We start from the raw sequence: 21,653 nt of genomic DNA, 5'->3' as shown, positions 1-21,653 counted from the left end.
CGCTATCCTATTCTAATGCGAATGTAACACTAATGGCGGATATTTCAAATTTAATTACCCACCGACAGTTAATCGTGTGAACGTACCGTAATAACTCCCTTTGGAACTGAAACCAATTTTTCTTTGCTCCCCAAACTGGGGATTAAAAACAATATGAAGGTTCTTGATTAAACCTGATTTTGGGGGGTTAACAAAGACAAAAAGGTGGACGCGGTGACTGAACAGGGCCAAGAAGGAAACAAAAGGTCCGTGTCGGTCCTAAGTTAGCCCAAAAAGGGTTGGAACAGGAAAAGGCAATTAAAACCGGGAAACTGAATTTATTTTTTTCCTTTCTGTTGTAAATTTAATGATTTATTGGCATTTCGAGCACAAACTCTCAAGTTTTCCTAACTAGTTGAAATTCATAAAAGCGCAGTCGGACATCCTTTTCAACAACTTTTAACTTAGCATTGTGTGGTGCAACGGACAAAGATTTATGCACGTGACCCTTGTAAATCACGTAACACAGCAACAACTGCAGGAACTATTCTTAAACGCTCTCCAACGTTGAATACGATTTTCGCACCACTATTTTATTCCTAATTACATTTTCGCGGCAATGGAAAACCTTTTCCCTCTGACTGGAATGAAAAATTGCCGTCTTGCTGCGGTATAATGGATTTTCAACAACGAACGAAGTTAGAATAGATGAAAAACAAATTTTATTGAACTTGTAAATGTCTGTTTAATGCTTACCTTTTATACCAATCTAGACTATAACAAAATCAAACAGATCAAAGTCTGGAGGATGTGCTGGTCCCAGCCCAATCCGGAGTGACACAATGAAAGCAATTAAGTCGTACCGCGGTCGATTTCACAAGAAAGTGGAGCCCCCATTTTCCACTCGAGTAATCGCGAAACAAATGCCAGGGCCGCGCCCTTATACAAGGATCAAATTAATCTTATCCTGTCTCAAGGGCCGATTAGAATACCTTACTTTATCGATATAGCGTTGGATACAATTACCGATTGTCTAGTCTCGTCTGGTTGGAGGGGTGATAAATCGTCCTTTAAGGATGTTTAAGCGAAAAAAACGCGATGAACGCTTTTGTACTTCAAGACGCGAATGCATTAATCATCCGATCGACTAATGCAACTGAAATTATTGAAGACAAGAATTCTAGAAAAATCTTTTTTTTCTCAGGATCAAACAAACATATTTTTGCGTGTGTTAAGTAAATTGTGGCGTCAGTCCCAAAATCCGTGCTGATACGGCTAAATAATCCGTTCATTTGGTTGCCCTCGTCAACAAGACTGGCTGGGATTAGTCCGCTTTTGCGAAAATCCACTCGGAAAGGCAAATTGCTTTTCCAAAATTGTGCAGTTTAGGGTAGATTGCGCGCGTGACAACTCAATTAAACTTGTTGTTTAAAATGCTGTTTTTGTATATCGATCGGCTGGGATCATTCCTACTTGCGCAAATTTAAATTATTGACAAAGCAACAGTGCTGAAATTAGGGTAAAATATAATAACATGTCCTATCTAGTCTCTATAGTACTTTTGGATTCAAAGGTTCGTTTGGTTGCTTGTCATTTTTACGTAATTGACGCTATTGACAGAAATTACTAGTCTGACAGATGCCAGATTCAAATATGTCGAAAGATTAATAGTTGTTTAACCGAGTGTAAATGAAACCGGGTTAATATCGTGTGTAAATATCGAAATGGTTTAAAATAAAATTGAGATTATTAATCGCTAATTAATATAAGAGTTGACACAGTTAGTTCTGTCGGAAATGGTGAACGTCAACTAAATAATGTGTATCTATTTCTCTCTATTTAATACAAATAAAGAAGGATAATCCTATAAGCGTATTTGGTTGGCTATGATAAAATCGTGCATTAATGGGACTTTGAACGATTTGGCATTCGTTATCGTCCATTAAAAAAGGCTGTAAATTAAATTTCGTGTTTTGCCTTTTTGAAAAAGTCCGGTGTATTTGGTTGGTGTAAGTGTAAGTTGGTCCTAGCTGGGCATTTAACTTTATGTCTTCTGGAATATGAGGTTAGTACTAGTTTAGGTAGGACTTATCTGAGGGTTCTTAGGCTAAAACTAGCATTAAAATGTCTTAAAAAAATACGTTAAAGATGGTCTAAATTAAAATTACCAGAAGCATCCTGTATAGGGGGTCGCGGTTTCGTAAATAGTGCAAACGGAAATTCGTATATAAATTACAAGAGAGGGTAATCGATATGTAACGAGTGTTATGTTTGGGTTTGTGGCGCTCAACTTAGACTTGACTTGATGGAATTTGTAACTTGACACTTTACTTGCAGGAAAGCTAAACAGCATGCAATAACTGCACTTTCTTTTCTGTGTTAAAGATTGGGTTACCTTAGTTTTACACTTTGGTTAACACTACATTTGGACACTTTTCACCGGAAAGTGTGATTTTCGCACAGTAGAAGCTTATTCCGTAAGGAACACCGCAATTAAACTAAAAAGAGCAGTGTTTACGTTCAGAATCTGAGTTAAGTCGAGAGCAGCCACCCGTAGCGAAAGTACCACCTAATCGTACGGTGAGAAAAACTGTTTAATTTTTATGTATTATGTCGTTCTCGTGAGAATTGAATTGAAGCTGGAATTCTTAATGTCTTATCATCCATCGTCTTTTTGTCGAAAACCTTCAGTTGGCGCCACTAACAATCCCCCAAACAACCATCTCTCAATTCGATTTATAAAAATCCATTCACATGTTGTGCAACAAAGAATAAAATGTATCACGTGCGATTGCCATTAAGCAACACTTTCACGTGTCCGTGTATCGCGCTGTTACGCTTTTGTATCTGGTCGCGTTATGACCCCATCAGCTTTAGGTACATGTCGCATTTTGATGCCGAATGTATTGTGGAATTTTTAATTTTCCCGTTATGGTTTATTGTTCACCTACATGCGTAGATTAACTGATTTGGTATGGCCACGTGACTTGTAAAGTCTCTAAAATGGGTGCAAATCCTTGACAATACAACGAATTGACCTTATATGTATCTAGAGCACTATTATGTAATTATAATAGTAGGTAATATATTTCTTTGGTCAGTTTAAGGTACTTTTATCCTCAAAATAACTTATACAACATTAACGTCCCACTTGTGATTATTGCTAAAATTAATAATTATACAATAATGGCAGGGAATACAAAAGAACGCATTCTTTGATTAGCTGCCATTTGTACTCGAATTCTCGGTGTTGCCGCGCAGCTCGAAACAATAATAGCCCCAGATAGATACATAAAAACAGTAGCGAAAGCAAACAATGGACTTTTGTGTATTGTTTAATATAAACAGTTAGGGTGCGGACGATTTTAAAACTAGAAGTCACTTTTAATTACTCCCTGTTCACCTTCAAGTGCAGGAATATTATAGTTGCAGTCCCCAAGCTCAATGCCGAAAATTCAGGGCTTGCGGACTGCAACATATCATATTTGGGGGGATGACTTTTGACAGTAACAGATCGTTGATGTTTCCTGGGGCTTGGCATCGTAAATGCATTTTCTCCGCATCTCAATTTATGCCCGTATATTCGTGGTGTGGTAAAGGTGCTATACGTCATCCGTAATTCCGTAATTTTATTATTATATACTATGTTAGGTTATTCTTTTCACATATTTTAGTTCATAAAGTTAGTAAATTAGTAATTTTTCTGAACTATTTTACTCATCATATTAATAATCATTCCCTAAAGGTTTCTTGAAACTTAAGGTAGCCATAATACTTGTTATTATTACTCCTTGAGGCTACCCTAAGTTTCAAGAAATTATTAATTGAAGCTTTCAACAAAAAGTTCCATAACGTGACAACATGTGTCCTATCTAGTAATTTTGTATTCAAAGGTTTGCTTGGTAATAATTTAGTAATTGACGCTATTGACAGAAATTAGTCGGCTGGCAGACGACAGATTCTAAATTCAATATGGCGACTGAGGAGTATTGTAAGTTTTTTCAGTCATTATTTACAGTTTTTTTTTGTTTTTTTAGTGTTTTGGCTTGTTTGAAGCAGCCCCGTGTATTTGGTCGAACTGGTGCTACCCGAGTTTTGGACTTCTTCACTTAATGAACAGATTATTGAGGTTAGTAATAGTTTATAGCAACAAAATTATAAAGGGGTACAGTGTAGCACAAGGGAGATATTCTACAAAAGAGTCTAAAATAAGACACCTTGTACTTATCTGCAAGTTAAATTAACTTGTATTTTGACTGGGGCAGCTTGTGTTTGCTTAAATTGCAAAAAGTCATTGCTTACAGTTTTTTTGTGTTTTTTAGTGGTTTGGCGTGTTTGAACAAGTGTCCTGTATTTGGTAAAGCTGATGTTAACCGGACCTTGGACTTCTTCACTTTAGGAACGGATTATTGAGGTATAGTACTAGTAAGTAATAAAATTATGAAAGAGCTAAGACCACAATCACACTAGTATACACACTTCTCTGGGAGAACTTGTATGCTGAACTGTAGCAGGTCTTGTTTGTGTAAAGAAATGTTTACATTCAAAATTCTGCAACAATACAGTTTCAGCTTGTATACGTGATGATTGCCTTTTAAAACACTGCAACATTATATTTATGATAAAACCGTGTTTACGTTGAGGTGAATATTTCGCGGTTGATGTTATGAGAAAAGTTCGGAAACTTTGCAGACGCCTCCACAATAAGTAAAATTATCCAGATTCAGCTTGATTGATGCACGTTCACTAGTTGCTATATAATCGACTATTTCAGTAAAAATCACCATGTAAAGAGGCATTAGATAACACACACGGACGTTTACTTTTACTGCGTAATAGCTTCCTAGTCAATAAACGGTTTCTCTTATTAAAATTCGGTCAAAATCCACAGATTTGCTCAGACTCACCTTAATTAATCTGCCCAGTCTAATATGATAATTCATAGTTTATGACACGAAAAAAAAGCAGAGTAGATTGATTACAGTGTATATAGAAAAAAACGTAGGTGGTGTACGACAAAGTCTGATTTATATGCATAATAATAAATGTTAAGATCCGTATCAGTGGGTTTTAAAAGTGAAAAAAAAAGTTTATTATCAAAGCGTGTGAAAATGTTAATATTTGCAACCAGGAGAAAAGCATACTCCAAATTCGTCACTGTTAATATTTTAGTAACTGTGCATGAGTTCTCCCAGACATTAATGATAAAACAACACCTTTAGTTTATCTGCGTTATAACATTGTTCATATTGAATTATTTCATTGTTGCGTGACTTCAATAACTCTACAATACCTAATAATAATGAGTAGTGATGCAGGAAATTACCTAATCTTAATGCATGCCCCCAGGCCTTTGTATGTTATATTATTCAATAACAACGCAGTTAATGAGAAAAAAAAAACTTACCTTCCTCGTCCACGTCATCTTCATGGGCTGCACTACACTCCCTGCACACCGGCCCCCTTTGTTGACCGCGTGACAGCAATTCCATGTCCTTGTAGCCCTCCGGAGGACTCAAAGTGACCGCGTCCACGAATTCCATGGGAGGCGCGAATTTTGGACTTTGAGGCGTCTGCTCGATGCCGCTGTCATACTGACAGTTGCAGTTCGGTTCGCAGCACGTGAGTCGCACCATTTCGTGCTGCTGACACGTGCAGATCCCATCATCCTCATCGTCGTCGAGGTCGCAGTCCTCACGGATGAGAATGATGTAGTCCGCGTCGAAAAATTCGTTTTTCGTCTCGTTGAACACGACCCGGTTTGATTTTTTGCTGTTACGACCGCGGCCCGGTTTTTTGAGGAGGGATTTGAGGTTGTCTCGGTCCGGGTTGTGTTTGTTCCGATCGCTCGATTCGTTCACCATGGCGGTACCGTCACCTCGTATTCGTCTGTGGACAAAATTTTGTTTTGTCACCAAAATTGCTTCTAAACTTTAGAAAACAAAAAACAAAAGTTTTGAAGTGCAGTTAGTCTTAACCACAAATACTTTTTGAAACACATTATTATTATTGACACTTGACACAAAATTTAGTTAATTGTTTGCAATTTCTCGTATCAAGTATCCACACCATTTCGAGAAACCAAACACTCAATATACCATTTGGCAAAACCATTTGTGTGGAATAGTAATTACACAAAATTACTGGTTAATTACAAGCCCAATGTTTTACAGCGGTGTTTTGTTTGTTTGTTAATGATTGAAAAAATCATGATAAATCAAGTGGCGTGGCACTAAGTTATTGAATGCAAATACCCTCGAGTACACTCACCTTATAACAATGAAATGGTCCTCGTCGCATTCGCAGGACTCTGAATCGGAAGAACTGTCTCGCACAAAGTCATCGTAGATTCCCAAGGGCTGATTTGCACTGAATGTTGAGAAGTCGGTGACGTCGAATTGGCAAAATTCATGAGAACCATCCGGTATAAGGTCCTCTGCGGTGTGGTTGTCTTTGTTTACCGCAACATTTTGATGCTGAAACTCTTCGTATTGGATGACTTTTACGCTTTCTTCGTTTGTGCTAGTGTTATCTGAGACAGAAAGATTGTATTCATGACTTTTGTTGATAGCTGGGGTTTGAGTTGAATCAACGATTCCAGCTTCCTTGAGTTTTTCCTCCAAACACTTTAACCTGGACTTTAAGTCTCCCGATCTACGATTGACAGTTTTGCTGCTGATGATGTTCGTGCCATCTGTTGAACAGTCAGATTTATAGTCCTGTTTGTCATTTTCTAGAGTTGACTGATCACTGGCAGGTGCTTCAACCACTTTTGTGGACTGTTTTGCATTCGCTTCACTGTCTGAAAAAACTAATTTGCCATTTTCAAAGCCCCAGGTTAGTACGTTGTGTTGTTGGTTGGGTTGTTCAATGTCAATAAGAAGGAGATTAGACGGATTTTGCGTCTCCTTCAAAGCAGCAGGACGCCCGGCGGTAGCGTCGACGACGTCGGTTTCGGAACTGCAAACAGGCGCCTGCTCCCGACGCCCGCGCTCGCTCCCAATCGATTCCCGAGACGCGCACGATTTCTGCTCGATGCCAGGGACCGTTCCCGAAGAGTCTCCTGAAACATCCCCGATCTGCTGGATATCGTTATGGAGGCCAAGGTTATCAGATGATAACACTTTATTACACTTTCCACACTGGTTCACTTTAACTTCGGCGACAAGTGGCCCCTGTAGGTTGTCCACCTTGGGACTCAAACACTTCACTAGCTCATTTATGTTGCTGGCCAAATCCGGAGGGATCTTTTCACAGCTTTTCTGGATCGCCCTCAGAATGTTATTGAACATATCCTGGGTGTTGCAATCCTTGTTTGTGGTACATTCCAAACAATTGGACAATAGATCCAAAGAACGTTCACCTGGTGCACAGTTTGACACTGCGTTATTAACTTTTTCACCACTTGCTTCATCGTTCGTGCACTCTAAACAGTTAGACAACATCTCTAATGGCGCACACTTGGACACTACATTATTGACTTCTTCATCATTATTTAACACCGGTTCCCATTCAATCAAGTCTTTCTCATCGTTGTCGCAACAGTTCTTTTGTTGGTCCTTGGGCAACTCATTGTTTTGGGCCGGTGCCAATTCGCACGAATTTTCCTCGGTAGTTTTGGCACTGTCGTCATCTTCCGATTCTTTGAAGTTGCGGAAGCAGTCTTGACAGAAAGACGGTGAGTTCGATGAGGTGTCGCAGACGCATTTCACGCTTAAAAATTGTTCAGCGTCTAGGGTTAGCATCTCGATGAAGTCCACGTTGTTGTTGTTTAAAGGGTCTTTGAGGTGAGGGTAGTCATTTGAAGGCATTTTGATATCTGAAAGTGTCAAAGAATTTTTTTAGTTAATCGTCATAATTTTTCAATAAAATAGGATGGTATAATAATAGAAACATACCTTCCATGGTATCGATCAGGCTGACGGTTTTTAAATGTCTAGGTTCGCTGGACCGCGAAACGGCAACATCCGATCCTCCGTTGTTTTCACTATCGGCAACTTTCACCGATTTATCAGATGCACCTAACGCAATCTGGCCATCGTTATCTGGTCGGCTTTCTTCTTTAATTATAATAATATTGTCCAATCGATTCACTGTTCGGTCCCCATCGTGTCTGACAAGATCACCAATGTTACTACTCGTGCTGTTTCTCTACAAAAAATCATTTCTATTACTATAGTTGAAGAAGGGCGGTAAAACCGTCAAAAAATACTTAAAAGTGTAAAAAACACTCAGAATTTAATGTGGGTCGTAATCGTAAAAGTCCCAGCCAAGATGTCGCAATATTTGGTGTCGAAAGATTAGATTACTGCACAGCTGGTGTGTAAAAATGCATTAACATGAATGAATTACCAAAATCCAGTGTTAGTGATTGGTTAATACTTACGCCAATAATTTAATTAAATCAAATGGCGGCAAGATGGTAATCTTATCAACCGCAACCATTTACAAATAGTTAAGTGGGAACCGAAGAAAATCGCAAAACCCCAAAACACTGACCGCAACAGAATGAAAAGAAATTTGTCCAGATAAGTGAAATTCAATTTTTTTTGCAAATAAAATTAAGTGACAAACAATGCATTTTATGTTAAAAGGAGAGAACAATAATTATGTTTCTGATTATGTTGTTCCTCTAGAGATTTAATGAAAGTGAATTTGTTATATTATTCTCTTTGTTATGTCAATTCTGTTCTTTTCATTTCATTCCACTTGGACTTGGGCCAAAAATTAGCTCTAGGGTCAGTTTATTATTATGCAAGGTGTATTAGTAAGGGAAAAATCAATGGATTTGATTGGTTGTTTTAGGGTAAGAAACAGGACAATTTCTAATAAGAGCTTCCTTTTAGAGTTCAGAGGATTTAGTATTTTTCTGCTTTCACTGTTCAAAGTGGTAACAACAAAATTGGATTACATTTTTCTCTGCATTCTATGACGTTTTTGTAAACTAGTTTGAAATGTTGCAACTATAAAAAGCCACAAACCACATTGTAGCTTGCAAGCTATTTTACCTCTAGTTACCTGATGAGACAAAGGTACTCCGTTATGTTACATAGAAATCACACCTGCACACTCGAAAAGCACTAACTAGACACCCAAAAATGGCATTTTCAAGTTTACCAACAAATCGCCCACATGAACCCAGAATTTAAATGTCCAATACAAAACACGAACCGGATTTTATAACACGGCGTGGTACACCTCTCTGTGGTACGGCCGAACGCAAACTGAACTAGAGTCGATGGTGGTACCGTGACGTTTTGCTCTTTTGGTTTGCAGTAGTTGAAACAAGAAGCCAGAAGAAATATGATAGACTAATGTGTAAAATCAGTAACGGATCCCGACGATTTCTGTGTGTTTTTAACTGTGGTACCATTTAATTGCCGGAGGTACCCAAACAAGAATAATGATTATAATCATGCCGAATTTGAAGTAAGAGTGTCCTTGTCCTTGGACATTCTAACGGAAATTGTCTATCAACAATCAAGTGTTAATTTTTTCTGTATTAGAAGGAAATGTTGTTTGAATTGAGAACAATTAGCGATGACTAGTGAATTTATTGTTTTGACCTGGAAAACCTGTTTTGCTTTCTTTGCAGAGATTATGAAATTTGTATGCCTAAAGGCTGCTTTTTATTACTGCAAACAACCTCAAAAGGCATTTTGATCATTCATGACACTGTCTCTCAATAAATACGGTCCTGTCCGATAATATTAATATCCAAAGAACAGCAGAATTTACATTTTCGTTTATACTCTCGTTGAACTCCCACGGCCGCGGCCGTCCTTGTCGAACGTGGTTTCCGTTCTATGGAAGTCCTTTCGCCACGGTTCGATGGGTGCTCGACCCTTATTTCCGCTCATAAAGAAGAAGAACCCGCCAAAACTTACAAACGGTTCGAAAATTCCTAAACATCATGGGTCAATGGCGCCACGGCGCCCGTCTCAGCACTTCGTTTTTGTTCTATAGATTGAGGTAGGGAATGATTGAAAATTCTTGTTCTGAGAAGGTCCAAAAATATTTTGCTTAATTTGCTGTCATCGATTGATATCCTTTGGGACACCCTGTATGTATCCAATAAAAACTGTTACACACTTACCTGAGTTGTTTTAGGTTTTCCGTCCTCTTTATTACGCTTCAAGGATACGGGAATTCGAGACGCCTTTCTCCTAATCCGAGCACTCCCCGATTCTCCTTTAGGGTTAGTTATTCCATCAAAAATTCCGCTCGATTTTTTCAAATCTAATTTAGTCTGCCGTATGCCTAGGGGCTCGTTTTCCATTTCCCGCATTAAGATAATTTCTTTGTCGGTTCGGGATTACAGAAAAGACACTTCAAGCTTTCAATTAGCAAGGAAATATGTAGTACTGTTTAAAAATGTTCTTTGTAAGATTTACGTTTTTAGCTAGACTAGGGAAAATCTGAACGCCAGAGAACCAAGTTTCGGTGAAAAGTCCATCATCAGAGCTCACATAAACACGTGCAAACTTTCATACAACAACACTCGTGTGCAGTTAAAGGGCGATCCTAAATCAAGTTTTTATTCTCTAACTATGCCTATACGAAGAGAGTCCGTTCACCTGTTTCTTTGAAGTCAGGTGGAATGAACGCGCACACAGGTGCAATAACGAAAACACTCGCCTTCCGAACTTGAGGCACTAACAGACCCAACTGGCACTTTTTTAATGATTCCTTTATTTGCTACACTACTTCCTCTTTGTATATTTCCCCTTTGTTTCGTGTGTAAGTGTGGTTATAGTTGAGGGGCTACCCGCGACATCCGATAAGAATATCAGGACCGGTTTAGACGGTGTGGTATTGAAGTGAAGATTCTAGTGAAGACCCGGTGTACTATACACAGCCAGCGTATCTACATAAAAAAAATGAAAAAACAACGATCAATAAAACGCTAAGCAGAAGGCTAACCAAATCCTTCGCTCCGTAACGAAAATATGTAAAGTGGCTTTGAATAAGCTCAAAAGCTTATACATTTGAATGGGTTCCTCTATATGACAACTGATGATACACATACATGCAGATGACGTGGTACAGTTAGGTAAATACCTATAGGTACTACTTTGTGTACTTAGATAATTAGACGACCGAAATAGTCTCGTTAGCTGCAGCATGCCAGGTGACTGCATTTTTTTTCTTGTCTGCATTCCTTTTAAAAACTATATGAAGACTGTGACAGTCGCGATAAACCTTCCTACTCTGCAGATACTTAAAACTTCAATACAATTATCACTACAATCTCTTATTTTTACGATTCTATGGAACTCTTGATTGCATTCGACTGTGATATAATTATTATATTAATTAGTTAGTAAAAATAATGATTGCTCCAGTTTTATACTTGACATGTATCGGTTAGTGAACACATTGTCTCAGTAAGGCAACCAAGTGGGTTGAGAGTATATCATCGAGCATATGACACACCGTCTTCAACCAAGTGTTTTTTGCCGTTGATCAAATATACCTCTAATTGGCGATAGTTTACTGACAATTATCCATACCAGTGCTAATTGAATTTTTTTAAGTAAAACTGCGCTACGCTTTGCAGATTTTAATTAAAGGAAACAACTTTACACTGAGTATTAGATGTGTAACTGTAATCCAGTTACAATAAAAAAAAGTATAACATTTTTCGACTCGGCAAATTGTCTTTTGGTCCATTGGACCTGAAAAACCCCTTTCAATTTTCAGACTGGAGCAAAAGGAAAAAATCTATAATGGTCTGCCCACATCTGGACTTGAAACCGTAATTTCTTAGCGCATTTTAATCGCCAAACTAAGTTTTATTTTAGAAAAAAACTAAGCTTATTATGACATAAAATTGTACTTTATTTTTTGAAAATTAGATACAAACCCTTAACTAGAATCTTATATTGAAAATTATTACTAGTCTCTGGTCTCTCCCTCTTCGTCTTCTTCTTCCACACCCCTTATAAATAACACATTATTACACCTAATGAGGACTTCTCCCAAATTGCCTGCAAAGAAACCAGAATCAGTAAATATTCAGTTTTAGAATAATACAGTTTTAAAGAAAACTTTATTTTAATAATTTTCTTGGAAATGATTGTTAAATTAGTTTGCTACTAAATACATTTTCTGAAAGTAGGAATAACCAAACATAGAACTCCCTCACTTTTTACAGATTGAAAAATTAAAACCCAAAAAAAAAGACAATATTGAAGGTCATTCCCATGCTTTAGAATTCAACATTTTCACTGTGTCCCTACTTATTAATTATTTCAAGTTATTAAACAGTGTTTGCTTTAAACAAGCCCTACCATGACTGACATATAATGAATGGTGACTCCTAATTCTGGCTACTCTTTATTGTTGAGTAGGACCAATGCTAGTAATAACCCCAAAATATAGGTACATCTCCATGCAAATATTAATAATTACCTGTTTTATCTCCCTCGATAAATTCTTCGCAATTGGCCAGCTGCAAGTTCATGTAGCCGTCTACGGATACCAAATAGCCTTTGTATTCATGGCCCCACTTTAGCTTCACCATAACAGCTTTGCCGGTAAGACTGTTGAGGAAAGGTTTGGGGTTAATAGGCATTGCCGCCGACATTGTGAGGAGTTTAAAGAATGTATTTTATAACTGAAAAATAGTTTTAAGCCCGCTAACCAGCAGAGACTTGCCCAAAAAACTAAAGGAAACCCGCGCTAGAAGCTACAAACAGCAAATAATGCCAACAAATTGAGGTTAGGGAGTATTATTGTTTGGGGGTCTTCTTTTATTTTTAATGTGACAGTGAAATGACAACAGACGGTAGTCTTTGTCTGTTATATTGATTTTTATTGCTATCTTTGTCCGATTTGGTACAGTCGACACGTCACAGGCACAATCGAAAAGTTGGGTTAGAAAATCAAACCTGACAGCTAATTGTGATGTGTTTATAAATTCGTGTACTGTTTAATTATTAAAGGAAAACTCTTAACTAAACCCATTTTACTTTTCTATTGTTAATCCACCATGGTAAGGTACCTTTTGGTTAACACTATTATTTGAAAACTAAAGCACTTTTAGCATATTTACATTTTTTATTTATACATTTGATGCACCGTTTTCAGCCTCTCAGATTAGACATAAAACGGAAATTGACCGCCCGATCAGACAGGGTGAAGAGCGTAGACCTGCACCCCACCGAGCAATGGATGCTGTGCTCTCTGTACAGCGGCGTAGTCAACGTATTCAACCTGGATAATCAGCAATTGCTGAAAACATTTGAGGTATGTGACTTGCCAGTGCGGGCAGCTAAGTTTGTCCCCAGGAAGAACTGGATTGTGACTGGCTCAGATGATATGCAACTCCGGGTTTTTAATTACAACACCTTGGAGAGGGTGCACAAGTTTGAAGCACACTCTGATTATGTCAGATGTATTGTTGTACATCCTACTCAACCCTTCATTTTGACTACCAGTGGTTTGTTGTTATAACTTTTTGTTTAGTTAAACTGGTAGTAAAACTGCGTTTTTAGATGATATGTTTATTAAGTTGTGGAATTGGGATAAAGCCTGGGCTTGCCAGCAAGTGTTTGAAGGGCATTCACACTACATAATGCAGATTGCTATTAACCCTAAAGATAACAACACTTTTGCAAGTGCATCTTTGGATAGAACTTTGAAAGTCTGGCAATTAGGTAACATGAATTCATATTGCATCAGTTTTGTAGTAAAAACTAAATGCTGGGTATTTAAAGGGTCTCCAACAGCCAATTTTACTTTGGAGGGACATGAGAAGGGAGTTAATTGTGTAGACTATTACCATGGTGGTGATAAGCCTTATCTTATTTCTGGGGCTGATGATCGTCTGGTTAAAATTTGGGATTATCAGAATAAAACCTGTGTCCAGACTTTGGAAGGACATGGGGACAATGTGTCTGCTGTTTGTTTTCATCCTGAGTTGCCAGTAGTATTAACAGGTAATTTTTTGTTTGCATTAAAAAAGTTTCTTTTTTAAATTTTGACAGTCCATGTTTTGCTATTTTGTTAATTTAAGTCTATAAAGCAACTAAGCATTTAATGACAGTTTTTCCTAAAACAAAACTATTATTGATAAAAGGTGAAGCTTTTAAGATAATGGGATGTATTTTGTTAGACACTCTAAGTATACTTACCCTTCTTTTTCCCTGAGGATTAAACTTATTCTTGATATTTTATTTTATGGTCATACAGGTAGTGAGGATGGCACTGTTAGAGTATGGCATGCCAACACTCACAGGTTGGAGAGCAGCTTAAACTATGGTTTTGAAAGAGTTTGGGCCATTACTTGTTTAAAAGGCTCTAATAATGTAGCCATTGGTTATGATGAAGGTATTATCTAATACTGTTATACTTACAGAAAGGCTAAATTTTTTTTAAAACTCTTAGGTAGTATAATGGTGAAAATAGGTAGAGAAGAACCGGCTGTTAGCATGGATGTAAATGGGGGTAAAATCATATGGGCGCGGCATTGTGAACTGCAGCAAGCCAATCTGAAGGCTTTGCCTGAAGGGGGGGAAATTCGGGACGGTGAAAGGCTTCCAGTGGCTGTGAAAGACATGGGGGCTTGTGAAATATATCCCCAGTCTATTCAACATAACCCCAATGGAAGATTCGTTGTGGTTTGCGGGGATGGGGAATATATCATTTACACAGCAATGGCGTTAAGAAATAAAGCTTTTGGAAGCGCTCAAGAATTTGTTTGGGCTCAGGACTCTAGTGAATACGCCATCAGAGAATCAGGTTAACAATAATTATTATCTAGTTAATGTGAAATTAATTTTAACATTTACAGGATCGACCGTTCGTATTTATAAAAATTTCAAGGAAAAAAAGCAATTTAAGCCAGAATCTTCAGCAGATGGAATTTTCGGGGGTCACATGTTAGGAGTCAAATCTGTAGCAGGACTCAGTTTTTACGATTGGGACTCTCTGGAGTTAGTTCGCAGGATCGAAATTCAGCCAAAGGCGGTTTACTGGTCTGACAGGTAAATTGTCTTGATTTGTATATCAAGACGTAAATTTCTAAGTAAAATTGCTTTGTAGCGGCAATTTGGTGTGCATTGCCACTGAAGACAGCTACTATATCTTGTCTTTTGATGCTGAACAAGTCCAAAAAGCTCGAGAGAACAATGAAGTAGCTGATGATGGTGTTGAAGCTGCATTTGATGTTTTAGGAGAGGTAATTTATAAAATAGCCATGTTTTAAAAGTAATCCTTTATTTGATTCTAGGTGAATGAGAGTGTGCGCACAGGTTTATGGGTAGGTGACTGCTTCATCTACACCAACGCTGTGAATCGAATAAACTACTTTGTGGGCGGCGAACTTGTGACCATAGCTCACTTGGACCGTCCTTTGTATGTCCTCGGTTATGTTCCCAAAGACGACAGGCTGTACTTGGCAGATAAAGAGTTGGGTGTCGTCAGTTATCAGTTACTTCTTTCAGTGAGTATCAATTTGTTTCGTCTGTTCAATTTGAATTTCAGTTTAACTAAAAAGTGAACCATTGGTAGGTTTTGGAATACCAAACGGCGGTGATGCGTAAAGATTTTGCAACGGCGGATCGTGTGCTTCCGTCAATTCCAAAAGAACACCGTACTCGAGTTGCGCACTTCTTGGAAAAACAGGGATTCAAACAGCAAGCGTTGGCAGTTTCCAGCGATCCAGAACATCGCTTTGAGTTGGCCGTGGCGCTCGAAGATTTGACTACCGCTCGAGCTTTGGCTGTTGAAGCCAACAATCCCCAAAAGTGGAGCCAATTGGGCGAATTGGCTGCCAGTACCAACAATCTTCAGTTGGGTGAGTAGTTAATTTGGTGAATTGAGAAAACACATATTTTACTTAATCACGCGCAAAATTATTTCAGCCAAGGAGTGTATGCAAAAAGCCCAAGATTACGGTGGGCTTTTGCTACTAGCCACCAGCTCAGGTGACCAAAACTTAGTGCAATACTTGGCAGAGACTACTCAAAAAGAAGAAAAGTTTAATTTGTCGTTTTTGTCATATTTGTTGGTGGGTGACTTAGGCAAATGCTTGGACATACTGATTGAGACCGATCGATTGCCGGAAGCTGCCTTCTTTGCCAGGTAAATTTAGCTGAATTTACAGATTGGCGCAACGCAACATAACACAACACTAATCTGATGTCAAACCACGAATGAACGTATTTGACGTTTATTTTGAATAAATAGACAGAGGATTGGTGTAGTATTACAACGTATTATGTTGCGGGGCGTTAGGCTATAAATCCCGCTTTACACCCTACCCAGTTGTTTCTCCATTTAATTTAATTCAATTAAACAGGTCTTATTTGCCGGACAAAATTTCGGAGGTAGTGGAACTGTGGAAAGAGAGATTAGCTCAAACTAACGAGAAGGCCGCCCAAAGTTTGGCCGATCCCAAACAATACGAGAATTTATTTCCTGGTAAATTCTGGCGGGTTCATTCTGACGCTTTATGGGTGAATATAACGTCACTCTAACGCAATGTGACAGTTGGTTTAGTCAATTGCATCGCCGTGACGTCACATTTACTCATAAAGCTCCGACCGGTTCGCAAAAACCACAAATAACGTAGTTTACTACATTTTTATCGTATTTATGTCTTTGTGTCTGTAGGTTTAGCTGAGGCTATTGCCGCTCAGAAGGTATTTGAAGCTAAGAACGCAATAGTTCGTGCCTCTGAAGCCATATCGATTACACCAAACCATGAAAGGAATGTCATAGTTGAATGTCAGAGTGCTGTTTCCAGCAGCGCTCCGGCCAAATCTAGTGAAATTGGCCAAAGCAGGTAATATAGGTGTCATATTACGCCGGTTTCGAAGGGAAAGGTGACTGCAAAATTAGTGTATTTGTATCCTGCTTTACTGATGCTGGATTGAACCAATGATATTTTTTAAGCTTAAGTGTGCTTAAAAATACGTTGATGCAATCGGTCATAAATGTCACTGAAATATACTAATTTTTCACTTCCCAGGCTAACCAGGTTCAATGTTGTCATATCGTCGATACAATGCCACAACCACAAATGTGCTATGTTAAACAATTGCGTATTTGTGGTTTTGGCATCCTAACGACATATGTAAATTACATATATTAAATGTTTTGTGCGTAGGTCTGCGCCCCCTGCAGGCAGCGATGACGACGACGACATCGATCTAGACTTAGATGGAGTCAACCTGGACGAGAACATCGACACCACGGTTGGTTGAAAAATACACAAAGGCACTTCTGAAATGTCTTTTAACGCTTCGGAACTTTTCAAGAACCTCACATGGTTCAAAAACTTTAAGCATTTAAGGACGTTCCAAAAGAAGTGTTTTGATTTGACTAATTTACTAAAAAGAAATATTAATTTCAGGATATCAACCTCGACGATGACCTATTAAGCGACTAAAGCTGCTAAGAAAATGATTACTTGTGTTTTACTAGTATTGTTCGTATTAACATATTCATTCCTATTTAATAAGGATAATATTTCTAGTAGCTTTATTTTGTTACTTGTTTACTTACAAATGCCGATATTCATATAGCGGAAAACTTGTAAATAAATCTTTATTATTTGTAAGTGTATTCGATTAATTTTCACTTTATTTTTCCTACCTTACGGTCTTTGAGACGATGAGTATTTTTCGTCATTGCCGCGTTTCGGCATCGACCTGAACATTAAACAAACAATAAACTTAACATTCCGAAATATAGAATTCATTTTGTAAACAATAACAGTGTAAAATCGTAAATAAATTGCATTGATAAGATATTTACAACAATCACAAAAATAAGTAAATTTGAGTGGTAATCGAAACAAAAAATGAATTTCAATCTCGTGCTTGATGTGCTACAAAATTTACATCCATGAATCAAACTAACCATCTGATTATTACGCTAATATAGGTGTAGTTCATAGCTCCGGTTTTACTTACAATCACTGTTTAGGTCTAATTGAGAATATAGACATAAATAACATGGAAATTTCTTATCCAATTTAAATGAAAACAATAGTATAATAAAACCGGCTCTTAGTGAACTAAACACGCCACTGAAAAACTATCTACAAATAAAGTTGGAAGCCCGCATTGTGTATCTTTCAACTATGTATATATGTAGGATGGCGCAGACAAACTATACTAAAGAATGAGTGTCAAATTTTACCGCAAAAGTCCTCAAGATGTCCTTGATGTTATCATAAGTTGCATAACTTATACCCACGGCGATTGGCCCTTTGATCCAGTTCATTGACAGCCCTTTGTAGAAACCTTTTCGGATACCCTCGGTGCTGAAAACGAAAAAGAAAACTGTTACATTGTTTTACTACGTCATACTAAAAAATATTTACCGATAAACGTAAAGAATAGTTTGACGCATAGTGGGGTACTTTCCGGTAGTGTCCGTTTGCATTCGTCTTCTTACTATGTCCAAAGGATAACTCGTGCTCTGACTAAGCACCCCGGCGATGGCTCCAAAAACTAACGAAGCCGCGGGGGGAATCACATAAGCACTATCTACATGTTCTACAACCAGGAGAGTCAAATTATATTCCTAAAAGTTGATCAAAACAACTTGACTACTTACCTCTGTACAGTCTTTTAAGCTTATCGTAAGTAAAAAAAGACATTCCCGCATAGGGAATTACGCCGGCCATCGTCGGTACGAACCCCTTCCAGAAGGCTCCTAGCCCTTCAACCAGGTATATTTTTTGAAAAACCTTTCAAATATGTTTCAAAGTTATTTTACAATAAAACAGGATAAATACATCAACATACGTGTCTGAGTGTCGCGTATTCTAATTTATGTGTCACAGCCATTCGGGCTCGAGCAAAGTCGAAGGGGTACGTTAAAGCTTGAGAAGTTAAACCGGCCAGAGACCCTGCTAGAAACAGTCTCTTGTTTGATCTAGTGGCATAACAAAATGGTAAGTAGTAGAAAAAGTAATCAAGAAAGAGTTTATTACCCATTGTTTTGGTCAACTTTTAACACTCTCTTCCACTGTTCGTGCGCCGTAAATTGGATAGCCGAATACGGAATTATTCGGGCCATGGTGGCACTGTTTCCTCGCCATAATGCGAAAAAACCTTGCTTTTTCCATGTTTCCACAAGGAATTTTAACGCTTTCCGCGTCGAGTACGGCTTCTGACTAAATAAAGGTTTAGTTAAGTGGGAAACAGTTAAGTGGCCAGGTTTTTCAATTACCTGATTTGAAAGTTGATTTTGGTCCTATCAAGAGGCGCAATGGTGGTTTTGGCCAAACCTCCTGCTAGGGCACCGGCCGCCAAACTAGTAATGACAATTTGGGTGTTGGATAGATGACGCACTTTTGGGTCCACATCGCTCTTGCCCATAATGTTCGTTTACATGGTTAGTTAAGTTGTATGCATACCTAAGCAAGACAACAATGTATTCAAAGTTTAAACTTAGACAAAAAAGATAAACGTATTGACGACTGTGACACTCACAATACACGCGCTTACAGGACTAAACTATTCATTAATAGATTTTGGAACTGTTTTCATTGGATTCTCCATAAAAATGATTGTGAAATACAGTCGGCATTTTGCCAAATAGCATTTCTTATGGGCGCCTAACTATGAGGCTTGATGAAAAACATTTGACCTCCTACTTCATGGATGAAAAAATATTTTATATGTTAAAACAACTCACCTGGATTGGCGATGTGCTACTACTAAATACATGAAACTAGATTACTATTGCAGTTCTTGTAGATATAATAGTCAAAGTTCAAAGTATTAATCTGTATTTTTCTGATTCTGTTTACTTGTTTGAATATAATAATTATCGTGAATCGCCAAAGCTGCAGTCCAAATTTTCAATTTTTTGCGTAATTGGCAATGATATATTAGTAGAACTGACCTCAGATAATGTGTGAGCTTTTCGGCAAAGTTTCAGGAACCAAAGTTCACCAACATGACTAGATACCGACAATTATCATCAATACATAAAGATTAAACACTAAAAACACAACTGGTGGCCTTGACGCTTTTACAAGAATACCACCTTATATTTGTAAATTTATAAAGAAATTTGTGCACTTACTGCTTTGCTTTGATAACCACAAAATCAATAACAAGACAAAGAGATCAAAAAAAAAATTAAACCTTCAGAACTTCTGGATTGAATAATACACACCAACTAGATTAGGGGAATTAATAACATGACCCTAAATAAACATTAGTCCAAGAGCATCCCTTCATTTAAAAGTGAAATTTAATTGATTTAAGCAAACCATTCAGAACTTAATACATATTATTTGTTTTTTATGTTCTTCTAAGTTGAAGTGGGTAATTAAACAAAGATGTGGATATCTGTGGTACAGGCAAAAACTGGGTATACTCGCGGACTATACGACCACCTCCCCACCATACATTTCAGGAGAATGGTGTCCCCCCACCCTGGTACAGGTAGTAACAACCTGTTTTGGTGTTCCGTCAAGTAAATACACACAATATCGCGGATAAACTTATCTGCTGAAATAAAAGCAGTGGGGATTATTTAATTAACCTAATCCCCTGTATTATCAATCGACCTGTCTCCAACAGTTGGAAAAACAATGGTAGGTCCTAATATAAAGTATTTCAAAGTATTTTTTTTTAATGTGTGTTATTACAGGCCCGGTACTTCAAAGAGCAAGACATTGATGGTAGGTAACCCAGTTTTCAATATGGCCATTACCAAATTAGCAAACGAATTCATTAAGAGGTGTAGGAAAGATAAGATTACACTCATTCTAACATTTTTGTTTCACAATTGCTAGCAAGTTAAAATAGAAAATTTATAATGTTGTCTTTTGTCAGAATTCAGAGAATGTTTCTATCTATTTGCCCGATCTGGACACATCAAATCTCTGGATGAACTGACTGTGATTATGCGTAGTCTTGGTTTAAGCCCAACCATATCAGAACTGGCTGGATATTTCAAACAAAAGGTATCTGACACAGTCACTCAAACCAGCAACCATCACTAATAAAAGGAGATTGTTTCAGGGAGGTAAAATGACTTTTGCTGACTTTCTTGAAGTTATGCATGTGCACTCTAGAGTGGAAAACCTACCGAAAGAAATTGTAGATGCTTTTAAAGCTGCTGATCCTCAAGGCCGTGGCACTATACAGGCCAAACATTTAAGACATCTGCTGCAAAATTGGGGTGAAAGACTGTCCTCCAAGGAAGTTGATAGAATTTTTAGAGAGGCCAATGTCAACAATAGCAGTATTGTAAAGTACGAAGATTTCGTTAAGATTGCTTGCGCTCCAATACCGGACTACTACTAAATTTTATTACATAAAAATTTGCACTTACCTTGAAAAATATTTGGGGGTTTAGGTTGTACTGTAATTGGGAGCACATGTACTGAATTGTTGGATGATTAGAAACTTATCTTGCCTGTGAGTGGTGTTTATTCACTAGTCCCTTTAAACCCCATTAAGGCGCAAATACTTTTCAGTTTTCAACAGTAAACATAAATTTTATTAAACCTTTGGAATTTGGTCAGCTGAGATGAGTAGGCTAGTTATCTATGTTTTTAAAGTGTCGATCACGAACCGCGGCTGTATAAAAACGTACAATTTATTTAAATTCCGTTAATGTTGAATGTTGTACGCGTTTTTGATTAAATAAAAAAATATAAATAAAAGTAAATTTTATGTAATTCAACAATTTCA

The 21,653-nt window shown here is 37.7% G+C and overlaps 5 protein-coding genes across 15 annotated transcripts in view; 2 read left to right on the top strand and 3 right to left on the bottom strand.

Moving 5' to 3' along the window:
* The window catches only part of LOC145733938 (uncharacterized), a 26,350-nt gene extending 17,115 nt beyond the window's left edge, over positions 1–9,235 (bottom strand). For 3 of the 5 annotated variants that reach the window (XM_081986973.1, XM_081986974.1, XM_081986975.1), the window contains exons 1-4: positions 8,998–9,235; positions 7,878–8,130; positions 6,250–7,798; positions 5,387–5,868 (exon numbers count right to left, since the gene is read on the bottom strand). In XM_081986973.1, the coding sequence (XP_081843099.1) occupies positions 5,387–5,868; positions 6,250–7,798; positions 7,878–7,884 (2,038 nt within the window). In that variant the 5' untranslated portion in view covers positions 7,885–8,130; positions 8,998–9,235. Of the gene's footprint in view, positions 1–5,386; positions 5,869–6,249; positions 7,799–7,877; positions 8,131–8,987 lie in introns of all 5 variants that reach the window. The other 2 variants (XM_081986972.1, XM_081986971.1) reach the window with 2 other exon arrangements.
* On the top strand, positions 4,017–17,548 carry beta'COP (coatomer subunit beta'). Of its 2 annotated transcripts, XM_081986983.1 has the most exons (16): positions 4,017–4,108; positions 4,302–4,393; positions 13,072–13,423; positions 13,479–13,640; positions 13,701–13,922; positions 14,176–14,313; positions 14,371–14,724; positions 14,777–14,969; positions 15,028–15,163; positions 15,215–15,427; positions 15,496–15,781; positions 15,849–16,068; positions 16,286–16,407; positions 16,600–16,771; positions 17,096–17,183; positions 17,342–17,548. In XM_081986983.1, exons 3-16 carry the CDS (start codon positions 13,156–13,158, stop codon positions 17,375–17,377), a joined length of 2,610 nt encoding a protein of 869 aa, XP_081843109.1. In that variant the 5' UTR covers positions 4,017–4,108; positions 4,302–4,393; positions 13,072–13,155; the 3' UTR covers positions 17,378–17,548. The 2 variants fall into 2 exon arrangements, with proteins under 2 accessions (XP_081843109.1, XP_081843108.1); XM_081986982.1 differs by lacking the exons at positions 4,017–4,108; positions 4,302–4,393 and adding an exon at positions 12,824–12,976.
* Positions 11,797–12,712, bottom strand: SmF (small ribonucleoprotein particle protein SmF). Its single transcript, XM_081987044.1, has 2 exons — positions 12,394–12,712; positions 11,797–11,969 (listed from the first exon to the last, which is right to left on the bottom strand). The coding sequence occupies exons 1-2, from the start codon at positions 12,566–12,568 to the stop codon at positions 11,878–11,880; spliced, it is 267 nt and encodes an 88-aa protein (XP_081843170.1). The 5' UTR covers positions 12,569–12,712; the 3' UTR covers positions 11,797–11,877.
* On the bottom strand, positions 15,185–21,653 carry DPCoAC (dephosphocoenzyme A carrier). 6 transcript variants are annotated; one of them, XM_081987022.1, is made up of 8 exons: positions 21,292–21,653; positions 19,171–19,357; positions 18,932–19,114; positions 18,744–18,873; positions 18,553–18,685; positions 18,317–18,491; positions 18,133–18,256; positions 15,185–15,473 (listed from the first exon to the last, which is right to left on the bottom strand). In XM_081987022.1, the coding sequence occupies exons 2-8, from the start codon at positions 19,317–19,319 to the stop codon at positions 15,465–15,467; spliced, it is 903 nt and encodes a 300-aa protein (XP_081843148.1). In that variant the 5' UTR covers positions 19,320–19,357; positions 21,292–21,653; the 3' UTR covers positions 15,185–15,464. The 6 variants fall into 6 exon arrangements, with proteins under 6 accessions (XP_081843148.1, XP_081843147.1, XP_081843143.1 ...); XM_081987021.1 differs by lacking the exon at positions 15,185–15,473 and adding an exon at positions 17,519–17,639; XM_081987017.1 differs by lacking the exon at positions 15,185–15,473 and having other exon boundaries at positions 17,519–18,256; positions 21,292–21,652.
* LOC145733986 (calmodulin-like protein 4) lies at positions 20,407–21,381 on the top strand. Its single transcript, XM_081987035.1, has 4 exons — positions 20,407–20,548; positions 20,605–20,635; positions 20,790–20,920; positions 20,979–21,381. The coding sequence occupies exons 1-4, from the start codon at positions 20,546–20,548 to the stop codon at positions 21,261–21,263; spliced, it is 450 nt and encodes a 149-aa protein (XP_081843161.1). The 5' UTR covers positions 20,407–20,545; the 3' UTR covers positions 21,264–21,381.

The sequence above is a fragment of the Ips typographus genome, linkage group LG9 (assembly GCF_016097725.1).
Source record: "Ips typographus isolate SLU linkage group LG9, UJ_Ityp_2.0, whole genome shotgun sequence".
NCBI classification, from domain to species: domain Eukaryota; kingdom Metazoa; phylum Arthropoda; class Insecta; order Coleoptera; family Curculionidae; genus Ips; species Ips typographus.
The sequence above is the reverse complement of the archived record's forward strand: the minus strand, read 5'-3'. Positions and strand labels throughout refer to the sequence as shown.

Excerpts from the sequence above, each read along its gene's own strand:
- SmF (XM_081987044.1), bottom strand. The coding sequence starts at position 12,568 with ATGTCGGCGGCAATGCCTATTAACCCCAAACCTTTCCTCAACAGTCTT. Across the intron at positions 11,970-12,393 it reads TATCGAGGGAGATAAAACAG|GCAATTTGGGAGAAGTCCTC; the intron begins GTAATTATTAAT and ends GTTTCTTTGCAG.
- LOC145733986 (XM_081987035.1), top strand. Across the intron at positions 20,636-20,789 it reads CAAAGAGCAAGACATTGATG|AATTCAGAGAATGTTTCTAT; the intron begins GTAGGTAACCCA and ends GTCTTTTGTCAG. Across the intron at positions 20,921-20,978 it reads CTGGATATTTCAAACAAAAG|GGAGGTAAAATGACTTTTGC; the intron begins GTATCTGACACA and ends AGATTGTTTCAG.
- DPCoAC (XM_081987017.1), bottom strand. The coding sequence starts at position 19,319 with ATGGGCAAGAGCGATGTGGACCCAAAAGTGCGTCATCTATCCAACACC. Across the intron at positions 19,115-19,170 it reads AAAATCAACTTTCAAATCAG|TCAGAAGCCGTACTCGACGC; the intron begins GTAATTGAAAAA and ends ACCTTTATTTAG. Across the intron at positions 18,492-18,552 it reads GCTTAAAAGACTGTACAGAG|AACATGTAGATAGTGCTTAT; the intron begins GTAAGTAGTCAA and ends TCCTGGTTGTAG.
- beta'COP (XM_081986982.1), top strand. Across the intron at positions 13,424-13,478 it reads CTTCATTTTGACTACCAGTG|ATGATATGTTTATTAAGTTG; the intron begins GTTTGTTGTTAT and ends CTGCGTTTTTAG. Across the intron at positions 14,970-15,027 it reads GCGGTTTACTGGTCTGACAG|CGGCAATTTGGTGTGCATTG; the intron begins GTAAATTGTCTT and ends ATTGCTTTGTAG.